Source organism: Sphaeramia orbicularis, chromosome 21, assembly GCF_902148855.1.
Source record: "Sphaeramia orbicularis chromosome 21, fSphaOr1.1, whole genome shotgun sequence".
NCBI lineage: Eukaryota > Metazoa > Chordata > Actinopteri > Kurtiformes > Apogonidae > Sphaeramia > Sphaeramia orbicularis.
In genome coordinates, this window is record NC_043977.1 from 11,185,661 (window position 1) to 11,209,095 (window position 23,435).

The window sequence follows — 23,435 nt, forward strand, 5'->3', positions numbered from 1 at the left end:
TCCAGGCCAGGCTCACAGAGTTCTTGGTAATGTCAGTGGGAATAATGCTCTCTGGAGGAGTAGGTGCCTGGGATGCACGGATTGGATCTGGAGTTTCAACAGCTTCACCAATGCCATACTCGTTCTCAGCAGACACCCTGAAGTAATATTCACAGCCTTCTCCAAGATCACCAATTCGGCATGAAGTAGTTGGGCACTTTGTTACAACAGTAGCAAAAGCCTTGCGTGTTGATTCTCTCTTCTCAATGATGTAATTTGTGATCTTTGCTCCACCATCAATAAGAGGCAGCTCCCATTGAAGAGTGATGCTTTCCTTGTCAATCTTGACTGGTTTAAGGTTAATTGGAGGTCCAGGTGAATCCAAAACTTTCACATGAATATCAGCAGTCTTCTTTCCAGAGGAATTTTCAAGGGTAAGTTCATATTTACCAGCATCAATCCTTGTACTCTCAGGGATAAGCAGCATTGTAAACGACTCAGTGCTGTCGATGACTGCACGTGGGATGGCGCCGCCTTCCTTGGTCCAGGTGACTGTAGGAGTAGGACGTCCCTTGATCGGGACAAAGAGGCGAATGGAGCAGCCAGCTCTTACAACAAGAGTCCTCCTCAGTTCAACATCCAGCTCAAACTCAGGTTCAGCTGCACGTTCCACGATCTCAACCAGCTCCTGTGTTTCAGCTGGCTCACCCATTCCCTTTGCATTCACAGCGCTAATTCTGAAGTGGTATTTTGCACCAGTTTCCAGCTCAGGAACAACAAACTCTGTGATCCTAAGTGGAGATGAAGGTGTGTCTTTAACCCATTCTTCTGTTCCTTCTTTCTTGTGCTCAATCACATATCCAGTGACTTCAAGTCCACCATTATCAAGAGGTTTACCCCAGTTCAGAGTGGCAGTGCTTTTGGTTGTGTCTGTGACTCTTGGATTGACTGGAGGTCCAGGAACATCTGAAGGACATAAAAGAAATGGCATATTTCAAAAAGAAATTGACATAAAATTTTTTTGAAGTGTGTCTGCAGATTTGACCTATTTAGATCTAGGACTTTTAAAGACCATTATGTATATAAAAAAGTAAGACCTAATTCCTACATTATCATTTGGCCCACAGGAGCCCTGAAAACCTTTTAAATATGACAGTTTATCACAGTTTATTTGATACTATTTACTTTACTCACAGGCAGCAACAATTGTTCTAACTGGCATCGATGGTTCACTTGGTTCTCCATATCCAGCTTTGTTCTCAGCCAGAACCCTGAACTCATACTCAATACCCTCAGTGAGGCCAGTCACATCATAGGTAAGCTCAGCAATGGATTTCTTGGAAGCCCGAATCCATCTCATCGCCTTCTTCTCCTTCTTCTCAAGACAGTAACCAATGATATCACTTCCTCCGTCATCAGCTGGTCTCCTCCAGGTCACAGTGGCTGAATTTCCATCAACCTTCTCAACTTCTGGTTTAGATGGTGGACCCGGAGGACCTACATGATGCACATGACCAACAGATATACTTATTAATGAACTTCATTCATATATATTTGGTCATTAAAGAATTCATATGTGTACACATCACTGCAGTCCATTAAAACAAGTGAGAACTGCAGTATCTAATGTGCATTTTATATGTTTTTATTTTAAACATGGAACCCAGGAGGTTTAGCTTATTAGGATGAATGTACTGCACAAAAACCTAACAGTACATACCGAATCTATCAACCATCTTGACAGCCTCTGAATGTGATGGCTCACTGGAGCCATACTGGTTAACAGCAGAGACCCTGAAGAGGTACTCATTGCCCTGGATGAGCTTGTTGGCCACATAGTGACAGTCAATGACCTTCTCTTCCAGGATGGTCCATAGCAGACGGCTTGTCTCCCTCTTCTCCAGGGTGTAGTACTTGATAGGAGAACCACCATCCTCAGCTGGAGCTGTCCAGGTCAGAGTCACCTTCTCAGAGGAGACTCCACTGCATTCAATGGGACTGGGAGCTCCAGGAACATCCAAGACTTTCACCTTGACAGTTTCCTCTTTGACTCCGAAGGGGTTGCTGGCAGTGATGGTGTACTCTCCAGAGTCCTTCCTGCTGGCGTACTTGATGGACAGAGTGGAGGAGGTGGCAGTTGTCTCAATGTGAACAATATCAGATGGTTTGAAGTACTTTCCTCCCTTTGACCAGCAGGAGGTTGGTGCTGGTTTTCCCAAAATGCTGGTGGCAGTGATAACGATTGTGTCACCTGCTCGGACAGTCAAACCCTCCATCACCTGAGCATCAATAGTAATGGTCGGTGCAGCTGTAGACAAATTAGAAAAACAAAGCAAAAAGAATTAATCACTGGAAGCATCCTGAAACATAATGACAGGTTTTAGTTTGACTTTGGCTGTGTTCTCACACTAGCAGCTAAGCTTCTAAGAATACTGAAAAGAACCAGACCAACAGCTAGAGCTGGTTAAGTGGAAAAAGTTCTGTGAAAGGAAACCCAAGGAAAATACTCCAAATTCTCAAAGTCAACTGCTTAAGGCAAAAACAAAGTGTTGAAGAGAAAATCCCCTTGGAGAGAATTTTCAGAGTTTAATATCTCACCATATTCATCAGTGCAGATAATGGTGTCTGTCTGATCAGAGGGTGGACTAAGTGCCCCAGCTGCATTCTTGGCTCTTATTCTGAACTCGTATTTGCAACCCTCCTGCAGGTCAGTGACAGTGAATGCTGGATCCACAACATTCACATTGTTGGCCTTCACCCAGATCTTTGAGGGGAGGTCACGCCTCTCGACAATGTATCCAGTCAGTCTGTGGCCACCATCGAATGTAGGCTCTGTCCACTGCAGGGTCACGGTACTCCTGGAAATGCTGATCACATCAGGTTTACCGGGAGCATCTGAGGACACAGGACACATCAGTACATTACTACAAAATGGCTTGCAAAACATGCAGAGTGAAACATGGAATTTTACACGTAACCAATTGGATCAAGGGCGACCTGTGGATCAGTGGGGTGCACTTGGTCTGCCAATACCAGCCAGTTGATGGCCATGACTCTGAACTCATACTCCAGACCTTCAGTCAGCCCAGTGACTTTGTGCTCCTTCATCCTCAGAGCTGCCGGACTTGCCCTCTTCCACAACATACTATTCCTCTCTTTAAACTCAACATGATATCCTGAGTGGACAGAATAGAGACATATGTCAAGCTTCAGTTTTATGAGCACCAACTAAAAACATGTGAATATAAGGTAATTTGTACATTCGTGTGTAAGCATGTATACGGAATTTATTACAAAAGCACTAACACTAAATGAGATTATCAAAAACTGATTTTACTTGAGCCTGTTCATAAATGTATTACTCAACTTTCTGTGTTTTTTACCTGTGTTATTGTGACCTTGTCAGGCTGATTGTAATAAGAAACTGTTGTCAATGTCTTGCCTGATAAAATGAACACTAAAGCCAAGTAAATATTTGTTTGGTACTGTACCTGTAATCGGCGATCCTCCAGTCTTTCTGGGATCATTCCAGGCCAGATAGGCGGAGTCATGACGCATACTAACGTCTCAGGTGGTGCAGGAGCATCAGGACATCTATGGAAAAAACAGGATGATTTACTATCAAAACGAGCTCCGTTTCTAATGTTCCAAGTGTAAAATATTTCACTGTGACTTACTGAAGGGATGTTTGGCCACAATGGGTTCAGACTTGAGTCCCTCTCCAACGCACATACTTGTCTCAGCGCAGACCCTGAAGATGTACTCGGTGCCTTCATGCAGTCCAGTCACCCTCATGCTGTTGGTGTCCACAGAGGATGACACTGTCACCCACATGTTGGTGATTGAGTCTCTCTTCTCCAGGATGTAGTTGGTGATCTCAGAGCCGCCGTCATCTTTAGGAGCACCCCACTTCAAAGTGACGCCATCAGCGGCGACATCTTTGAACTTCACAGGACCGACAGGGATACTGGGTTTACCCACAACCCTGGAACCAGACACAGATATTTTAAAACACATTCAATGCTTCATTAAATAATTTTTATGAGGTGTTTACATAGTGTTTATGGTATGCTTAAGAGTTATCTCATTTGAAGAATTTTTAATGTTCTTAGTGTTAAATATTCATACAGTGTTTGTACAGGGACAGATAATAATTACTATTTATGATCAGGTCTCATCTTGGCTAAAAAGGTGTAGCATTTTATAGTAGGTTTTCATATATTAGGGGAAGGGTTTTTTAAAGAGATGACAGCATTAACCAGGAAATGATATGACTGAAAATCACAGACTGGAGATCCATTTGGGGAAAAAATCCTTCACATTATATTATATTTACTGAGAATTTACTGCTTAATAGTCTGTGAAGACTTGATGCAGATGGTGGATTCTTTGGTTTGGTTTGTTGCTCACCTGATGATATGGTAGAATTCCTTGGTGCCAGCGCTGTTCCTCAGTGTGATGATGTACTTGGAGGCGTCGCTTCTCTGGCAGTCCCGGATCAGGAGAGTTGTGTTGACTGCAGATGATTCAGCACACACTCGGCCAGTGTCGGTCAAGTCTTCGTCATCCCCCTTCTTCCAGGTGACCTTTGGCGTGGGTTTTCCAATGATGGGGATCTTCAGGCGGACAGTGCTGCCTTCTTTGGCAATGTAGCACATGTTGGGCAGTTCTCTGAGGTCACAGCTTGGATGAACTGGAGAAGCAAGAAATAATTAAATTCTGCACATAACTCATCCTGTATTAAACCCAAAATACAAGTGTTTGCAATGCTGAGATGTTTACTAAGAACCTTCTTTGATCTAATGAAACTCAAATAGGCTCTTACTGATCTGGTCCTTGGCAACCACCGTCAGCTCTTTAGGGGAGCTCTCTCCAGAGTCGTTGACGGCCATCACACGGTAGTTGTACTCACGGCCCTCCACCAGGTCTTTGGCGCTGTACTGCATGTTTTTGGATCTCATCAGCTCTTTGTACTTGTCTTCTCCATTCAAAACCTGCAAGACATAGCAGATGATGCGGCTGCCGCCATCAGTCAGAGGCTTTTTCCAGCTCAGAGTGCATGAGTCTTTGGTGACCAGCAGAGTCTTAAAGTCCATGACGGGCCCAGGCTCCTCTGGAAAAATAGAAACAGAAAAACACATTTACAACACAGAAAGTGAGGACTCAAAAAATGTAAGCATCACACGCTTTAGTGAAACCCACCTGATGCTCTAACTGAGTCGGCCGTCTCGCATGTCTCTCCAGCACCAAACTGGTTCACTGCGGACACTCTGAAGCAGTAGGAGCGTCCAGCTTCCAGATCTGTGATGTCGAACGCTGTCTTGTTGCAGCTGTTGGAAACAATGGACCAGGCTTTCCTCTCAGTGTCACGCTTCTCCACAATGTAGTGCGTGATTTCAGATCCACCATCAATCAGAGGAGCATCCCAATAGATGGAGGCTTGTCCTTGGTAGTCTCCTTCACCACCAAGTTCTGTGGAGGTCCAGGAGTGTCTGTGTAGCACAAACCACAGTGGTTTAGAAGAGGGTTTCATAAGACACACCAACAGAACCAGCTTCACCATTTTAAAATGCATGTAAAACCAAGTGTGGTAAAAATCTGTAACGGTATATGTAGAAACTACACATGCATGTTAATGTTTACATTGAAAAATCATTTAAATAGATGTATGGTTTTAATAAAATTGCAGAAAAGCAAGACTTGACCATATTACAGTTTGTACACTAGTTACCAATGAAAGATTAAAATAAACTGTACATGCAGAAAATCTGGTGTTTAAGTTTTATAGAAATAGAGATGGCTAGATCTAGATGGCTCTTCAGATCATAAATAATATTAATCACTCACCAAGGACCTTGACCACGATGTTGTACATCTTCATTCCTGCTGAACTCTCCAGGTTGAGGATGTACTTGCCAGCATCATATCTGTTGACGTGCTCCACCACCACCATGGTGTCCACATTGGAGGTCTTGATGACAATGCCCTGCCTGTCCTTGATGTTGCTACTCATCTTGGCCCAGGTGATCTTTGGAGTGGGTCGACCCTTATAGGTGGCGTGAAGCCTCATGGTGGCTCCAGCCCGGAGTTCTAGACCATCCTTGAGCTCAGCATCCAGTTCAGCCTCTGGAGGCACTGTTACCATGGAACACACAAGGCTTCATTATTTTATCTGCTGTAAAGTTTATAATGTCTAAGGACCAAAGAATCTCTATTTGAGAGTTTGTTGCTTTGACATCAGTGGACAATGAAGTGTAAATCAGTTTTAACAACTTACAAATAGACATAATAGACATATAATTAAAGTATGTATATTTATGATACACTGATGTTTTTTTAATGCAGTGTAAACTTACCAATGATGTCCTTGGCGACGTGTGTTCCTGGTACTTCAGCTGGTTCACTGAAGCCAACCTTGTTGACAGCAGTGACTCTACACTGGTACTCGGACATGTTGATCAGGTTCTGGATGGTGTAGCTGGTGTCCTGCAGGTTTCTGGGGACATTGCAGCGGATCCAGTCATTGGTTCCGATCCTCTTGCATTCCACTAAGTATCCGATGATGGGACTTTCCTCCGTGTTGGCAGGGGCTGTCCAGGTCAGGCTAATGGTACTATGGGTGGTGTCAGTCACACTGGGGTTCTGAACAGGACCAGGAGGAGCTGAGGAAGACCACCAGAAGCAGTTACAAAACAATCACTCTTTAATTGCTTACATATCATTTCACAAATGAGTCAAAACCCCAGAACCTCTGCTCCAAGCGGCTCACTACTCAGCCATAAAACACACATTTATGAGAAAAAAATACCTGGAAGTCAAAAGTGAAAAAATGTTAAATTTATGCGAGTGAAAGCGGACTCACTGATGGGGTTTTGTGCAGTGGCTCCCTCAGATGGCTCGCTGGGTTTACCCAGTCCAGCCACATTGACGGCAATAACCCTGAACTCGTACTCAGTTCCCTCAGTAAGTCCGGTGACGTCCAGAGTCCGCTCTGTCATCGGCTTTCGGTTCAGTTTGGTCCAGTTCATGTCTTTAGTCTCTTTCCTTTCCAACATGTAGCCCAGGATGGGGGACTTTCCATCATCAGCTGGTTCTTTCCAGCTCACAGTCATGTGATCTTTGGTCACGTTGGTGATGACTGGAGCCTCACATGGTCCAGGAACAGCTACAAAAGAGAGGGAAGGTTGAGTGAAACACTGTTAAGAATTTAATGAAGCTGCTGCTCAGTGGATATAGAACTGTAGTCAGAAATTCACCATAAAAATGTTGAAAAAATAAGAAGTCAAGAAAGACACAACCATTGATTAAGAGTGGTATTTGTGGGTTAACAGGCCAGAAAAGTAAACAAAGCCTTGAGTGCCACAATGCATTGAGAAATCACCTGTTAAAGGCAATTTAATGTAATCTGAACACAAACATCATCTCATAGGAGATGGATTAGTTAAGTTTTTCTTGGACTCACTGAAGGGGTTCTTAGCGATGACAGGGTTGGTCACAAGGGCATCACCGACTCCCCATGTGTTCTCAGCCCGAATTCTGAACTGGTACTCCCGGCCCTCAATAAGCTTCTCCACGTTCAACTCCAGGACATCACCCTTGATCTTGGCAGAGACTTGGGCCCAGTTGGCTCGGCTGGTCTCGCGTTTGTCCACAACAAAGTTCTTAATGGGGGCTCCACCGTCCTTCAGTGGAGGCTCCCAAGACAGTTTCAGACCGGTGGCAAATACCTCCAGATATTTGGCATTTGCAGGAGGACCAGGAACATCTGAGGAGAAATGAAGCAAGACATCGGATCATTAAAGACAAAAAATTTATAGAAATTTCATTGAAATCACAAAAAGTGGAACCAAAACACAGAGGTTGTAACTTATTGATAAAAGGTCAAAAGTGTCATAGTATCTCGCTCATGCTAAAACTCAGCCAAAACTAGTCAATGCAAGAACAGATGTGATTACTGACCGAGGACCTGAACCTGGACCTCGGCGGTCTTGGATCCACTGGCATTCTCTGCTGTGATGGTGTACGTTCCAGTGTGTTCTTTGGTCACATCGGTCATCTCCAGCTGGAAATGGTTTCTGGAGTGTGTTATGACCTGGCCTTCGGCAGACTTCAGGCTGTCATCGCCTCTCTTCCACGTCACTTTGGGCATGGGCTTCCAAACACCTCAGCCTCCAGCAGGACTGTAGACCCAGCCTTCACTTTGAAGCCCTTCTGCATGCGAGCATTGAGTTCCACTCTTGGAGGAACTGAAAGGAGGACAGATTGACAGGTAAGACAAGTTTGTAAATCATACATAAGCTAAAGGAGAACATTTTCATATCAATTCAGTGTTTTGTTTTTTCATCACACAAACAGCCAAAAGAAATTATGTAAACACTTTATTTTGATTAATGGGGTCGTTAAAAGGGTTTGAGTAAAAAGTGTGAATCCAACCCTTTAAAAAGTAAGACTAAGACTAAAACTATGAACTGGTCTCACCATTCTCGCACAGACCAGGACTGGTCTGTGGGCTCAGATGGTTTGCTCATGTTGACGGCCGTCTTGGCGATGACTCTGAACTGGTACTGCAGGTCTCTCTCCAGGCCAGTCACTGTGTATTCTTCTCTTGGAACATTCTGGCTGCTGGTGTTGCATCTGACCCACGTGTCTCCTGGAACACGCATGGCCTCCACGTAGTAACCGATGATCTTACTGCCACCATCATTCTTAGGACGAGTCCAGACTAGGGTGACGGAGTTCTTGGTCACATCCAAGATTTCAGGTTTGCCTGGGGTGTCTAAGACAGAAACCAGCACAGTAAGTAAAACCCAGATAGAATGATGAAGACGAGGCTTTTTGTTTTGACTTTAGTCTGAACGTACCACAGGTGTTCTAGCAGTGACAAAGTCTGTCTTCTTGCTGGGTTTGCCTTGACCAGCCCGGTTGATGGCAGACACTCTGAAGGTGTACTCCAGGCCCTCAATGAGGCCGGCACAGGGGTACTCGGTGGTCCGGACCACGGTGTCATTGGCCTTCACCCACAGCAGGCTGTTTCTCTCTTTACGCTCGATGTAGTATCCGGTGATGGGGCTGCCGCCATCGCTCTCTGGTTTGTCCCAGGCCACGAACATACAGTCCTTGTTGGTCTTGTTGATGCGACAATTGAGCGGCTCGCTGGGAACATCTGATAAAAAAAAAAAAAAAATCAAACACAGTTAAGCCTACATAGACAAAGAAAGGCCCAGATACAGTTTTATATTTTTCCTAAAAGGTAGGATCAAATGTGGTAAATCAAATGGTTTAGGGGAACCTTCTTCTGTTGCGTAAAGTCCCCATATTTGACATAAAAAAAAAAAAAGTTAATGAAACTTGTGTTTTGAGGAACAACATGGTCCAACCGAGTGTGAAACATAATATTTAGGTGTTTTGGGTATATTTGAAGTTTTGTGCCCTGGTAATAAGCTTTTAAGAACAAACCATGAGATCTGTTCAGTGAGATGCCTTATCTCCAATACATTCAAAGATTCAAAGTGTTTTATTGTCATGTGTGTAGAAACAGGTTTCCCTGTACAATGAAAATTTGACTTTTCCATCCACACTGAATGCCAAGAGAATTTAAAATGTATAAAAATAGAAATAGAATAATTTAACTAGGAAACTAAAGACAAACAAACAGAGTTGCATTAAGAATGCATGGAAAAGAGAATGAGCATAAAAATATAAAAAAATATATACTACTATACTAAGAGAAAATATATATTTACATAAATGTGCAAACTATTAGAGATATATAATGTTAAATGTGCAGGGATCTGAGATAAGGTTCTAATTTTATAGTAATAACAAAAAACTCATAATTCTTGAAAGTTAAGAGGAAGGTACTCATAATTGTGAGACTGTACTCATAATTATGGATTGGACTCACCGAAGGGGAACTTGGCGACCATCCTGTCAGTCTGGATGGGTCAGATACACCATATCTGTTCTCTGCTCTGATACGGAATACATATTCCTTTCCAGGGATGAGTTTTCCAAGTCTGGTGGTAGTCTTGGGGCAGGAAGACACAGCGGTCACCCAGTCTCCTCGACTTATATCGCATTTCTCCACTACGTAGTTGGTGATGTTGCTGCCTCCGTCCTCCAGAGGTTTGTTCCAGGACAGAGAGCAGGCGTCGGAATCAATGTCACTGATTTCCACGGGACCTTCAGGAGGACCAGGGATGTCTGGACACACAAAAACACCTGATGAAGCTTTGACTTCTTTTTCAAATCATATTGCGGTTTACATTGTGGTTATTGTATTGAATTTACTAAGACTTGAAACTGAAACAATAAATTTAATAGATAGATAGATAGATAGATATCTCAGACTTATTTACTGCAGTTTCCTTCCTTGTTATCACTCAATGCTGATCATACCTTATAATAAACTCTATTGTTCATCATGACAGAGGCTTATCCAGTGTCAAAACCAAACTACAAACATAAGACATTTTATCAGTAACAGGACTAATGTAACAGGACTGACGGTACCACTGACCTCTGATGATGATCTTCAGGGCCTGGGTGACCTTGGCAGAGCTGTTTTCAGCCACCAGGCCTGTACTCTCCACTGTCGTGCCTCGACACGTCTTTGATGATCAGGACACACAGGTTTCCGGACTGATGGACGGCCAGACGGCTGGAGGGCACCACTGCCACCTTCACGCACGCATCCACTTACAGGTCGGAGAAGGTTTACCTGACACCACTGCCTCCACGCGGAGTTTGGCTCCCGGCCCTGTCGCTAACGGTCTCAGGCATGACGATCTTTGGTTCCACTGTGAGTAAAGATAAATGAAATTAACAACTTTCATACTGAATCTACTGTATGTCGGGAAATTACATTTTTCTGTGATTTCTCTACGCATTGTCTTTAATGTCCTTTTGATGAATGAACAAACTCCTTTTGAAGCTTTATCTTCTAGTACACAGGTGTCAAACATACAGCTCGGGCCCAAACTGGCCCACCAGAGGGTTATACAAATATGAACAACCTGAAATGTCTTAAATAAATCAGTGAAATTGTACCAATATTTTGTCTATTATCAAATGTTTGATGTGTTTGTAGATTCACTGTGATATATAAGTTATAATGTACATGTGGAATGATAAACTGAGGCAAAACATTGTTAAAATTGCACATATTTTTCATATTGTTCATGGATTTTTGGGCTTATTCACATTTTTTGTGAAAGGATAGTTGTAAGTGTAAACACTTTTATGTAATTTTACTTTTTTTCTGGACTAGAACAAAGAGAAAATTTTGGAATTGTCATTATTTATAGGTGACTGTGTTATTTTACTTTCAGGTTATTCATGGTATTCAGATTTTTAAGGTTACTTCATAGATGTAAACATTTTCATTATGTAATTTAACTTTTTCATTGCTATTATTTTACTGGTCCACAACCCCTGAATGTGGCCCTGAACTAAAATGAGTTTGGCAGCCCTGTTTAGTGGTTTGGATGTTCAATTTCACTTGAAATCATGAATTTTTTTGTCTTTTCCATTTGTAAAACCATCAGACTATTGAAGGTGTGGTTCGGACTCTAGATGCAGCCGTCACAGTCTTCATAGATGCAGTTTGTTGAAAGCCTTCTACTGGGATGTGTGTACAAGGACTTTTTCTACCAGTTCCTTCATTACTTAGTAAATGTTTCCCAGGTTCAGTGTATATCAGTAATAATAAACACTCACTCATCTGCTCCTTGATTTCCACGGCATCTCTGGTTTCAGTGAACAGACTCAGGCCCATCATGTTCTTGGCAGCAACTCTGAACCTGTACCTCTTTCCTTCCTCAGGCCGCTGACACTGATGCTCAGACCTTTAACTGTAGTGTAGGCATTCCAAACCTCCTTCTCAGGTTCCACCTCTTCTTCTTCTACTCTGGAGGAGGTGGTGAGGAGGAGGAGCTTCCTCTCCTTCTGGAACCTATGGGACCATTTGGGGACACATTAATTATACGTATATATTTCATGTAGATGATCATTGCTTAAAATGGTGGTGAACACTGTAAAGTAAAGTTATTTAATTTTTTTGTGTGTAGGAAATTTGTAACATGGAAGAACAGCAGAGATGCCCAGGTAACAATATTCTTTAGAGCAACAAAGTCGAGCAGCACAAGTACACATTTTTTTCAAGTTTCACAAAGATCTCATTTGCTGAATTCAATTAAGCTGTGATTCAACCATGAAAAAAATACTTTCTTTTGTTATTACCATTGCCAGGTATGATTGTAGATGAGAAATGGTTATCTACTGAGTTATCTGTCTAAATGAAAGTAAATAAATACATAAATAACAATTGCTTCTTCCATTCCCCTTCACATAATTTCTCACTTCCCATATCGTCATTGGAAGTAAACTGTTCAAATTTAATGTGGTTCAAATGTTATAAGTGACAAACCTCTGCAGGTGCTGGAGGTTCAGGAGGAGGTTTGACCTCAATGTACTCAATCACATAACCATCAATCTTAGCACCTCCATCTCCTCATAGGCTTCACCCAGCCCACCATGGCACTGTTCTTATGTGATCTCCAACACCTCAATCTTCTGACAGGGATCGGGTTTACCTGACAGTGACATTGAACGGATGTCAGTGTGTTAATAAATGAAAGGGAATCAAAGGGTTTAAAACATCCTTTGTCTTGGTGGCGGTGTCCATGATACTCACTGACAGGATCAGACGCCAGGTAGGATGTGGCACTGACTCTGTGAACTCCAGGGCCGTACTCGTTCACAGCTGTGACTCTGAAGTAATACTCGGTACCTGGGATCAGACCACCCACTTTGAAGGGAACCTTATCCTTCTCCACTTCAGCTTTAACTGTTGCCCATGTCTTGCGGTCGATCTCACGCTTCTCTACGATATAATGTGTGACTTCGCTGCCACCATCGTTGTCTGGGGGACTCCAGGACAACATGGCTGACGTCTGCTTGATGTCAGTAGCTTCCAGGTTTATCACTGGTCCAGGAGTGTCTGGAAGGAAACACATTCAGGTGTGGGATTCAGATTTAGACACAAGTTTTCAATGGTAGGAATAAACTCTGTTACAATAGTTGAGGTCACTTTCACACCAAACTCAAAAGGTCCAGACTCTTCAGTTTGAAAGTTTCAGAACAGTTTGGATTCAGAACAGTTACAGCTGGATGCAGCCTTGGAAAAAAAATATTGTTTTGTTTTGACAAAGTAGTTTTAAGTCAACCCTTGTTATAAATGTGACTAATAAAAACACTGGGTTTTCTTGTATGTAAATGGGAGGCAAAAATCTGTAAAAAACCATATTTCATCACTACAAACTAATGCATAAGGTTAAAATAAAGAATATATGTTGAAAGTCACATGTGGTCAGAGTTATAAACCAAGCTGAAGATGGAGAAAAACATATAAAATAAGACTTGGTTCAGATGTTCAGGTGTGAAAAGCTTTAAGTTAAAGGTGTAAATGCGGACTTACCCAGAACCTTAACGTTGACAAACACGGCCTTCTCTCCAGCCGGACTCTGCAAAGTCAGACAGTATTTTCCGAGTCGTCCGCGAGTGCTATCAGGGATCACCAGGAAGGTCATGGTGTCAATCAGGTCCACTTTTTCCTTTCCGCACCACGTTGTCAATGCCCATCCTTCTCCAGGTGACTTTTGGAGGTGGTCTGCCTCTGATGGTAGCACAAAGCCTGATGGGACAGCCGGCTCTCACCGTCAGGCCCTGCTTCAGGTTGGCATCCAGGTCGATCTCTGGAGCCTCTGTAGAAGGAAAAGCATATCAGGTGTCAGCTGAACATCATAAATGCAGATTATATATCACTTCCTAGTTCCCACCAGGTCATATAGTAAAATATAAGCCTCTGAAATGCTCACCCAGAATCTCTCTTGGAATCACAGGTTCACCGAGGTCACAGGGCAGACTCATGCCCACCTGGTTCTGAGCTGACACTCTAAATTCATACAGAAGCTTCTCATCCAGACTCGTTACTGTGAACTCGCACACAACCAGCTGAGCAGCGACATTACACCTCTTCCAGCCATCATCTCCCTTCTTGGCAGATCCCTGAAGCCTCATCTCCACCACGTAGCCGATGAGGGGAGCTCCACCGTCAGACACAGGCTTGGTCCAGCCCAAGGTCACTGTGGATTTGGTACTGTCCAGAACCTTCAAGTTCGTTGGAGGAGCAGGAGGTTCTGTAGAAGAAACAGTGGTGTGTTGAGAGATAACTTTGGATTTTGATTTTGAATGTATGAAAGAAATTAAAATAAATCTGTTGTTTGCACAGGATGAATCAACAGCATCAATAAATACTGAACATATGTAAAGATTTTAAAGTTGACTTACCAACAGCATCCTTCGCTGTAATGGCACGTGAAGCCTTGCTTGGGTTGCCAATGCCAATCTCATTGACGGCCTTGACTCTGTACTGGTAGTCATGGAGCGGCAGAAGTCCAGTTACAGTGAAACGAGTTCTGGGCTTGGATCCTTGTTGACAGAGACCATCTACAGCATGCTCCTCTCTCTTCTCCAACAGATAACCTGTGATTGGCTTTCCACCATCTTTGTCAGGCTCACACCACTCCACTGTCATTTCTTCTTTTGAAATCTTAGTAACTTCTGGTGCTTCAGGAGCATCTGGTACGGTGAACTGGGTTCCAGCAACAATGGCTTCACTCTCCACTGCAGGACCAGGACCCATCTTATTTTCAGCACGGACTCTGAAGATGTACTCATTGCCCTCAATCAGACGGGTGACATTAGCTTTGTTGGTGATGATGGCATTGGAATGGACTGACCAGACTCCTCTCTTGGTCTCACACTTCTCAATAATGTAGTTATAAATGTCACAACCGCCGTCATCCTCTGGAACTTCCCAGGTGAGTTGGCACCTGTCAATGGTGACTCCAGACACCTTAAGATCTCTGATGGGACCTGGTCTGTCTAGCACATTGACTGAGGCATGAGCAGTGCAGGTTCCAGCGCTGTTTGAGGCAGTAATGACGTATTTACCACTGTCGGAGCGCCTAGCACCAGTGACCAGTAGTTTGGAGAAGTCAGTACCGCTTTCAATCTGAAGCCTAGGGCCCCTCCTGATCTCATCTGTGCTGTCATCTTTAGTCCATTTCACATCAGGCTGGGGTTTGCCCTTCACAGTTGCCTCAATCGGTACAGAGTCTCCAGCTTTGACCACAAGGATTCCATCCAGTTTCATCTTGATCTCAGGCTCCACTAACTGTTCTTTCACCAAGACTTCAGCTGTGGTCACCCAGTTGCTCTCGCCGCCTTCATTCTTAGTCTGAACTCTGAACTGATAGATTTGGTTTTCGATGCACCTGTCTGCCATGAAGTATGTTTCTTTGATGGCTCCCTTGTGAAGCCTCTCCCACTCTTCAGCTTCCTTTGGCTTCTTCTCAACATGATAACCCAGGTTGCGGCTGCCGCCATCATAGTCTGGCTTCTTCCACTTCAGGAAGCAGAAGGTCTTGCCAATCTCACCAATCTGGAAGTCAACTGGTTCTCCTGGCTTCTCAACAGGATCAACTGCCAATACAGGGGTCTTGGTCTCAGTGGGTGGACCAGCACCAACCTTGTTCTCTGCACTCACACGGAAGAAATACTCGCAGCCTTCGGTCAGAGGAGCCTTCATCAGCCGCTTAGTACAGTCATTGGAGACCACAGTCCATCCTCTCTGGCTTGGCTGACGGCACTCAATGATGTACTGTGTGATTTCGCTTCCTCCATTGTCTTCAGGGTTCTCCCAGGACACCATGCAGGAGTTCTTGGTCACATAGGCCACCTTCACATTCTGGCAAGGTCCTGGTGTGTCCAAGACATTGACAATGATGGTGGCCTGAGCCTGTCCACTGCTGTTCTTGGCAACAATAGCATATTTGCCGTAGTCAGACCTGACAGCATCATTAATGACCAGCTCACACAGAGGGTAGTTATTGTTCATTTCTGTTCTCTTGTCACGACCCAAAGCTCTGGCATCCTTTGTCCATGTGATCTCAGGATCTGGTCTTCCCTTCACTCTGGTGATCAGACTGATAATCTGACCAGCTCTGACTGTCAGAGAATCACGGCATGACACATCAACCACAACCTCAGGTGGAACCAAGATATCCTTTGCCAAGATGGTTTCAGGAAGCTCCCTGGGTTCACTGTCACCAACTTTGTTGTGGCTCTGACACGGATTCTGTACTCTAGTCCTTCAATTAGGCCTGGGACTCTATAAGCACACATCTTGATGAGGTCCTTGTTAATTCTGTCCCACTGAGCAGTTCCTGACTTCTGAGCTTCAATGACGTAGCCCAGGATTGGACTGCCTCCATCTCTTGTGGGCTTCGTCCAGCAAATGTCAGCATAAGACTTGCTCCAGTCCTTCAGTTTAAGATTACCAGGAGGTCCTGGTTTGGTGATGGCGCGAGTGGCTTTGATTGGGTCAGAGGTGGGTGAGGGTTCACTGATGCCAGCAACGTTTTCAGCAAACACTCTGAACTCATAAGTGTTGCCCTCAAACAGGCCAGAGACTCTGTATCTGAGGTCCAGAACAGGAGTTTTGTTGACACGGATCCACTTTCCGGTCATCTCTCTACGCTCAATCACGTAGCCGCTGATGGGGCTGCCGCCATCGTAGTCTGGCAGAGGCCATGACACGGTGACAGCATTTTCTGTGATATCAGAACACTCTGGTAGGCCTGGTGAACCAGGAGGGTTGAACATGTGCTTGGCAATAGTAGGTGGACTCTCCAGTCCTGCCCCAATGCCAATCTTGTTTTCAGCCCGGACACGTACAATATACTCACGGCCCTTCTCCAGCCTGGACACCTTAGCTTTGGTACTGGTGCCACCGGAGCTGACAACAGACCAGGGCTCCCATGGCTTCTTCACATCCTTCTTTTCCACCACATAGTTAGTGACAGGCGTTCCACCATCATCCTTTGGTGGCCTCCACTGAATCATCATGTGATCAGGTGTTACCTCCAGGATGTTGATGGGTCCAATGGGTGGACCTGGAAGATCAAGCACAGTGACGTGCAGGGCGACTGTCTTACTTCCTGCAGGGTTGGAAACACTAAGGACATATTCTCCAGTGTCTCCTCTCTGGCATTCAGGGATGCTAAGGATGGTGGAGGAACCAGCAGTCTCGATCTTGAAGCGGCCCTCAGATGCAATCTCTTGGCCATCTGTCATCCATTTGGCAGTAGGAATGGGATACCGGTCATCTTGGCAGGAAGGACAATAGAGCTTCCAGCCTTTACAACAAGGCCCTCAATAAGCTTCACATCAACTTCAATTGTTGGTGCCACTAGAGAGAGAATAAACAGTGTTTTATGTACATTAACAAGACAGGAAAAGTACTGTCATAAGAAAATATCTTAAAGCACCTTTTCTATCCCAAAGTCCCTTGACTCTCAGAAAAGCCTAACCCCAAGCAAAATACATACCCCTTAAGTGAATCAAAACCTTTATCCCTTGAACCAACCCTCAGAAGGCTCCCTAATTCCCAAGGAAGATTCCAGCAGTGAGGGAAGGACTTATAAAACTGTGGTCTTACATGTCTTCTCCTGGCAGGTGACGGGGACACTGGTGTCCGGACGACTCACTCCAATCGCATTCTGAGCTTTGACCCTGAAGCGATATGTCTTCCCTTCCTCCAAACCAGTAACATGAGTGTGGTCATTGCTAACGGTCTTGAATGTGACCCAGTCAGTCTGGCCCTCCTCCTGGTGTTCAACAATGAACCCAGTGATTTCACTTCCACCGGTGCGTTCAGGCCACTCCCATGCCAACCAAACCTCTGTCTTTTCTGCATCAGTGTGGTGAAGGTTCTTGGGTGGACCAGGTGGATCTGAAAGTGGTTCATGCAAGAACAGATTTAGATTCTAAATCCATGCATAGCTGCAATAAAACTTTAGTTAGTGAAAAATAATTGACAGTGCTAGAGTTACGGGGTAATTAAATCATCAGTGTTGTAAGTATACACAGTTAAGACTTTTACTAACAAAGTGGATCAAGGGCCTTGATGGGCGTCTTGGTCACAATGAAGTCGCTCCTGCCAAATTGGTTTTCAGCGGCGACCCTGAACAGGTACTGGATTCCTTCCATCAGGTACATGGCCATCAGACTCAGCTTCTTATTGGCTGCAGCCACAGGTACCCACTGATCTGCAGCCACATCCTTCTTATGCACCACATAGTGGGAGATGACTGCACCCCCGTTGTCCTCTGGAGCCTTCCAGGTCAGGTAGGCTGACTCGCTGGTCACCTCTGAGATCACCAGGTCTCTGGGAGGAGAAGGTTTATCTGAGGAAAAAAATGAGGGGTTCGGGTTAGGTCGGTTTCTTCCTGCTGGGAGTTCTTTAGTTGTCCCCTATTCTATTCTTTTTTTTTTTTTTCATTCTTAGATATACTCACTTAGTACCAGTACTGCCACAGTGGCAGACTTCTTCCCAGCTGCATTTTCTACAGTGATGGTGTAGTTTCCAGAGTCAGCTCGGACAGATTTGGGGATGAACGCTTTGCTTCCGGAGGCAGTGACAGCCACGGCAACGTGGGCCGGCATGTCTCCATCATCCTTCTTCCAGCTAACGGTTGGTGTGGGGACACCCTTGATGGTGGCGCTCAGGGTGATGTCGGTGCCCAGCATGGCTAGGTGATCACGGGCCATGTTAGCATCCAGCAGCAGCTCTGGAGCCTCTGTGGACATAAACACAAACACATGGAATAAATATTACTGATCTGGGGAATACAGTGAAATAAACACTTGAAACATCTGAAAATATGACAAAAATCTGTTACAATATGTGTTCAATTACACCATAAAATGATATTGTTATTTATTTTAACCATAAAAGAAATTTAATAAAGCACCTGGTAAACATATGACATACATGCATGTTTAAATACCAAGTGGTTATTTTAAATTAGATCTTCATCACAGTAGTGGAATTCATCTTCCACACTAGTTAAACTTTGTTTTGGACGTTTTCCTCAACTTCTTTGAAACTGTGACAAACATTAGTTAATCTTTTCCATTTAGTTCTAAATGAAGCCTTTACCCAGTCTGTCGTGGACTTTGATGTTCTCTTTAACATAGGCTGGGTCAGATTTGCCAGCGGCATTCACAGTGAAGATCCTGAAGGCGTACTCCTGTCCATCAGCCAATCCTGTCACCACATAGTGCAAGTCTGGACACTCCTCTGGAGTTGCATTGGCCTGAATCCACTCCACGGCGCCGGGCTTCTGGTACTCGACCAGGTACCCAAAGATCCGGCCCTTTCCATCGTGACGAGGCATCTGCCACTTGAGACTGACTGAGTCTTTAGTTTTGTCATAGGCCTCGGGCGTCACAGGAGGACTGGGACAAACTGGTTCAACAAAACAATACAGGAAGAAAAATGTTCTTAAAGTTGAATTTTTCAACGTCTATACTTGTAGTTTTGATAAATATGACAGAGAATTTGGTTCTATTTAATATTATTTGACTTGATTTTTAGTGTAATTAAATTAATATTATGCCTTAAAAGTCAAGTGTAAAAATGTTAAGAGTATGTTAAACATGAGTAATATATGCAGGTCTACTGTTACTGACCGATAGGGTCTTTGGCCAGGATTGGTTTGGATGGTTCGCTAGGGTCTCCAGTTCCCAGCTCATTCTCAGCCATCACCCTGAACTCATACTCGCAGCCCTCCACCAGGTCCTGGACTCGGTACTGGGTGGCCGGGTACAGCGGATCTCTGGTGACTCTGGACCACCTCTTGGCACCAACCTCCTTCTTCTCCAGGATGTAGTTGGTGATGGGTTTTCCTCCATCGCGTGGCCTGCTCCAAAGAACCAGAGCGTTGGTGGCATACACCTCCCTGACTGTGGGCATCTCTGGGGCTTCTGGGACTCCTGTGGGGGGGCAGTGTCAAGACACATCCAGGTTTAAATAAGTCTGTAAGAATCCATTTCCAACCAAATAAATCATGCAGGGCAGTAAGTTTCAGATGAAGGTTAAAGGAAACTAAGACTGGAACAAGCAGTGAAGAATCAGTTTGATATTTTTCACTAAATGAAGTGCCAGTGCAAGTGAAAAGTGCAGTGTGTGCGTCGTACTGAAGAGGTCTTTAGCTCTCATCTCCTCAGACTCCAGAGGGTCGCTGATGCCGTACATGTTCTCTGCAGAGATCCTCATGATGTACTCTCTGCCTTCAGTCAGCTTTGGAATCTGAACAGGAAATAAAAGCAAAATCTAACATCCTGTCCTACTCAACCGAACACAGACTCAGACATGAACAGGTCTGGGCAGGAAGCGGCAGTGACCCACCTTGCATGTGGTCTTAGTGGTGGCAGACGTCACAGTGGTCCAGGTGTCTCTATTGACATCTCTCATCTCGATGATGTAGTTGGAGACGTCGACTCCACCGCTATCCAGAGGAGGCTTCCAGGAGATCACCATGTACTGCCTGTGAACCTCATCAAACACCACGGGGCCCACAGGAGGAGTTGGGCGGTCTGAGGACAGGAAATGAGATCAAATACAGATTTACACATCTGGGTGGGACGACAAAACACACAACAAGACCTTGGGGGAGTCGGAAATAAGATAAGTATAGACTGAAAAAGACATTTCTAGTTTCTCTTGTAACTGTTATTGTTAAACATCTGACACATCTACTCAGTTTATTCAACAGCAACAAGTTTTACAAAAACAGTAACATCTCCGTCTGTTTTGGTCTAATTTGTCTCCATTTTAGCGTCAGTCACGTTTCGTACCAACAACAGTGACGTTGCAGATGCCCTTCCTGGAGCCAGTGCTGTTCTCCACCACTACCACATAGCGGCCACTGTGTTGGCGCTGAGCCTTCATCAGACCCAGAGACATGGTGGTCAGGGTGTTCTTGAACATGATGTGTTTGTCAGCCTTCAGTTCGTTGTCGTCTTGGTACCAGACGATGGACGGGGATGGTTTTCCAGTGTAACGGCCCTGAAGCAGGCAGCTCTCGCCCACACGAATGATAATCTTATCACGGAAGTCCAGCTCAATGGTGGGTGGTTCTGACGGACAGAATAAAAATATAAGATCAGACAAATGGACAATGATGAAGGACACAGGGACCCATTTTAAAACTGAAATTAATTCTCAAAACATTTGGATTTTGTTTGATTTTGTATTTTCATTTGTTTGACTCTATGCTGATGATAATAACCTCTTGAATCATAAATTAGTGTGACGTAATAAACCCTGATTTGCTGTTTAGTGTGACTCACCCAGTTCATCCTTGCAGGTGATCGGTTTGGTGCAGAATGAAGGTTTGCCAGTTCCGACCTCATTGACGGCTGATACTCTGAACTGGTAGGTGTCTCCTTCCCTTAAACCATCGTATGTGTACTTCCTCTCCATCAGACTCTCCTTGGTCAGTCTGGTGAATTTGTCTTTTCCGATCATTCGAGCCTCCAGGATATAATGTGTGATCTCAGAGCCGCCATCGGACTTTGGTGCCTTCCACGTGACACTAATCAGATCCTTTGTGACTTTGGTGACCTCCAGATCCTCGGGACGATCCGGAACACCTGAGATCAAATAAGCATGAGTGATCAGCATTTACAGGTTCATTTTCTCTTTTGGACATCTGCTCTTTCTGCTCAGAGGGACTGTGTCATTCTGTGGTGTAATATTTGTTTGTTGTTTATTCCATTTTACAATGTTTGTTTCTTGCTGTTGGTAATTTAGTTCTCTCATCGCTGCTTATTATTATTCTTATTATTATTATTCTTATTATTATTATTATTATTATTACTTACATATATTACTTGTATATGTTATGACTACTATTACTATTATCACTTTATAACTTTTATTCTGTAATTCTTAAACTATATATATATATATATATATATATATATATATATATATATATATATATATATATATATATGTATATGTATTAGAAATTATGATATTCTATTCTACCATAATAAGCAACTTATTATTATCATTATTATTATTATTACTGCTTTACCACTTGTTTCTACTAGTACTTTATAAGGTGCAATTGCCTGGTTTTCCAATAGTGTTTTTCTTTTTTATAGTTATTGTTTTGCTGTTTTCTTGTGGTATTTCTTGTGTGTATATTTGGTGTTTGCGCTCCTATTGGAACCTCAATTTCCTGAGGGCTCTGCCCAAAGGATCAATAAAGTTCTATTTAATCCAATCCAATCTAATCTAATCTAATCTAATCTAATATTTAAAATGCTTACTTTCTACTTAAACAAAAGTATTGACATTTATGCTTAATACTGTAGCTTCGGTTAAAGTTTGATTAAACATTAGTTAACCCTAGCTCTGCTCAAACTTTTGGTTTTCATTTTATGTTTAAGTTCATTGTTTTAACTTCAATTAAACTTGTATTTTCTGACTTTTTCTCCACAAACTTCACTGTTAAAATTTCTGACCTTCATTGAAATCTTAATTTTGCTTAATTCTTCTGTTCAGACTTCCACAGAGTTCATTATTTTGAATTCTCCTCACTGATTGGTTCTTGGATGATGATCTCAGCAGCGGTCTCTACAAACGGTCCAATGCCAATGGCGTTCTCAGCCGCGACCCTGAAGAAGTAGGCCTTTCCGAGGGTGAGATCGTGGGCAATGGCGTTCTGTCGGCTGGCGGTGTATGACACTGACGTCCAGGCTTTACGCTCGGCCTCACGTTTCTCTATGATGAAGTTGCTGATGGGAGATCCGCCATCGTTCTCAGGGAAGAACCAGTTGAGTTTGACAGAGTCAATGGACAGGTTCTCAGGGATCAGAGGGATACCGACAGGTCCAGGAACATCTGAACACAAACAACACATAGATTTATTTTTAGTTTAAGAATTAATTCAAACAATTCTTCTTGTGAAACGTTAAAATGTTGTCATTAATGACTTTATGGAAGAAAAACACCCAAACTTTGTTCTAATGTGGTCCTATGTAAAAGTCCAACATTAGGTTTGTTGGTTTGTTAACCCTTAAAGACCCAAACATCCACCATTAACCTAAACCATCTACTGATGTAACTGTTTAATACCTGTTGATCCACTAATCTTATCAATACATGTAAGTAATTGGTGTAAAATACAGTGTCATCTTTTCATGGTCATCAGATATGACCCATTTGGACGTTCTGAAGCTCCGTAGTGAACATGGAAACACCGTCATCTTCTACAATATTGATTCACCAGTAAAACCCATGAGTTGGATCAATGACAGTGGATAGACACAGTGGGTTTATGTTTAGTTAATGATAGATTTGTTGAAAAAGTCACTTTTTTTTTTCGTTTTTGTCTGTTTCTGAGATAATAACCCTCAACTTTAATCTGAGTTTTTATGAACATCTACATGATCAGTAAATTAAATACAAGAAAATGCCAGATTTTCACTGAAAGAAATGGAAAATACAAATTATAATATTAGAATAAATTGTG

At 43.4% G+C, this 23,435-nt stretch overlaps 1 protein-coding gene across 1 annotated transcript in view; it reads right to left on the minus strand.

Annotated features, from left to right (window-relative positions):
• LOC115411946 (titin-like) overlaps nt 1–23,435 on the minus strand; it is a 130,674-nt gene that overhangs the window by 45,626 nt on the left and 61,613 nt on the right. The window contains 50 exon segments of the mRNA XM_030124250.1: nt 1–945; nt 1,174–1,476; nt 1,700–2,287; nt 2,578–2,874; nt 2,958–3,155; nt 3,471–3,545; nt 3,548–3,573; nt 3,653–3,964; nt 4,390–4,672; nt 4,805–5,092; nt 5,182–5,421; nt 5,424–5,471; nt 5,827–6,114; nt 6,336–6,641; nt 6,842–7,144; nt 7,442–7,744; nt 7,939–8,133; nt 8,136–8,258; nt 8,480–8,755; nt 8,837–9,142; nt 9,884–9,922; nt 9,925–10,182; nt 10,499–10,559; nt 10,561–10,662; nt 10,665–10,733; nt 10,735–10,778; nt 11,698–11,799; nt 11,802–11,885; nt 11,888–11,900; nt 11,903–11,932; nt 12,407–12,487; nt 12,489–12,527; nt 12,529–12,572; nt 12,674–12,979; nt 13,457–13,589; nt 13,591–13,742; nt 13,857–14,177; nt 14,329–16,164; nt 16,167–17,201; nt 17,204–17,293; nt 17,543–17,836; nt 17,991–18,290; nt 18,402–18,683; nt 19,046–19,354; nt 19,579–19,881; nt 20,086–20,197; nt 20,297–20,484; nt 20,746–21,027; nt 21,241–21,543; nt 22,502–22,804. Coding sequence (XP_029980110.1) covers nt 1–945; nt 1,174–1,476; nt 1,700–2,287; nt 2,578–2,874; nt 2,958–3,155; nt 3,471–3,545; nt 3,548–3,573; nt 3,653–3,964; nt 4,390–4,672; nt 4,805–5,092; nt 5,182–5,421; nt 5,424–5,471; nt 5,827–6,114; nt 6,336–6,641; nt 6,842–7,144; nt 7,442–7,744; nt 7,939–8,133; nt 8,136–8,258; nt 8,480–8,755; nt 8,837–9,142; nt 9,884–9,922; nt 9,925–10,182; nt 10,499–10,559; nt 10,561–10,662; nt 10,665–10,733; nt 10,735–10,778; nt 11,698–11,799; nt 11,802–11,885; nt 11,888–11,900; nt 11,903–11,932; nt 12,407–12,487; nt 12,489–12,527; nt 12,529–12,572; nt 12,674–12,979; nt 13,457–13,589; nt 13,591–13,742; nt 13,857–14,177; nt 14,329–16,164; nt 16,167–17,201; nt 17,204–17,293; nt 17,543–17,836; nt 17,991–18,290; nt 18,402–18,683; nt 19,046–19,354; nt 19,579–19,881; nt 20,086–20,197; nt 20,297–20,484; nt 20,746–21,027; nt 21,241–21,543; nt 22,502–22,804 — 13,218 coding nt within the window.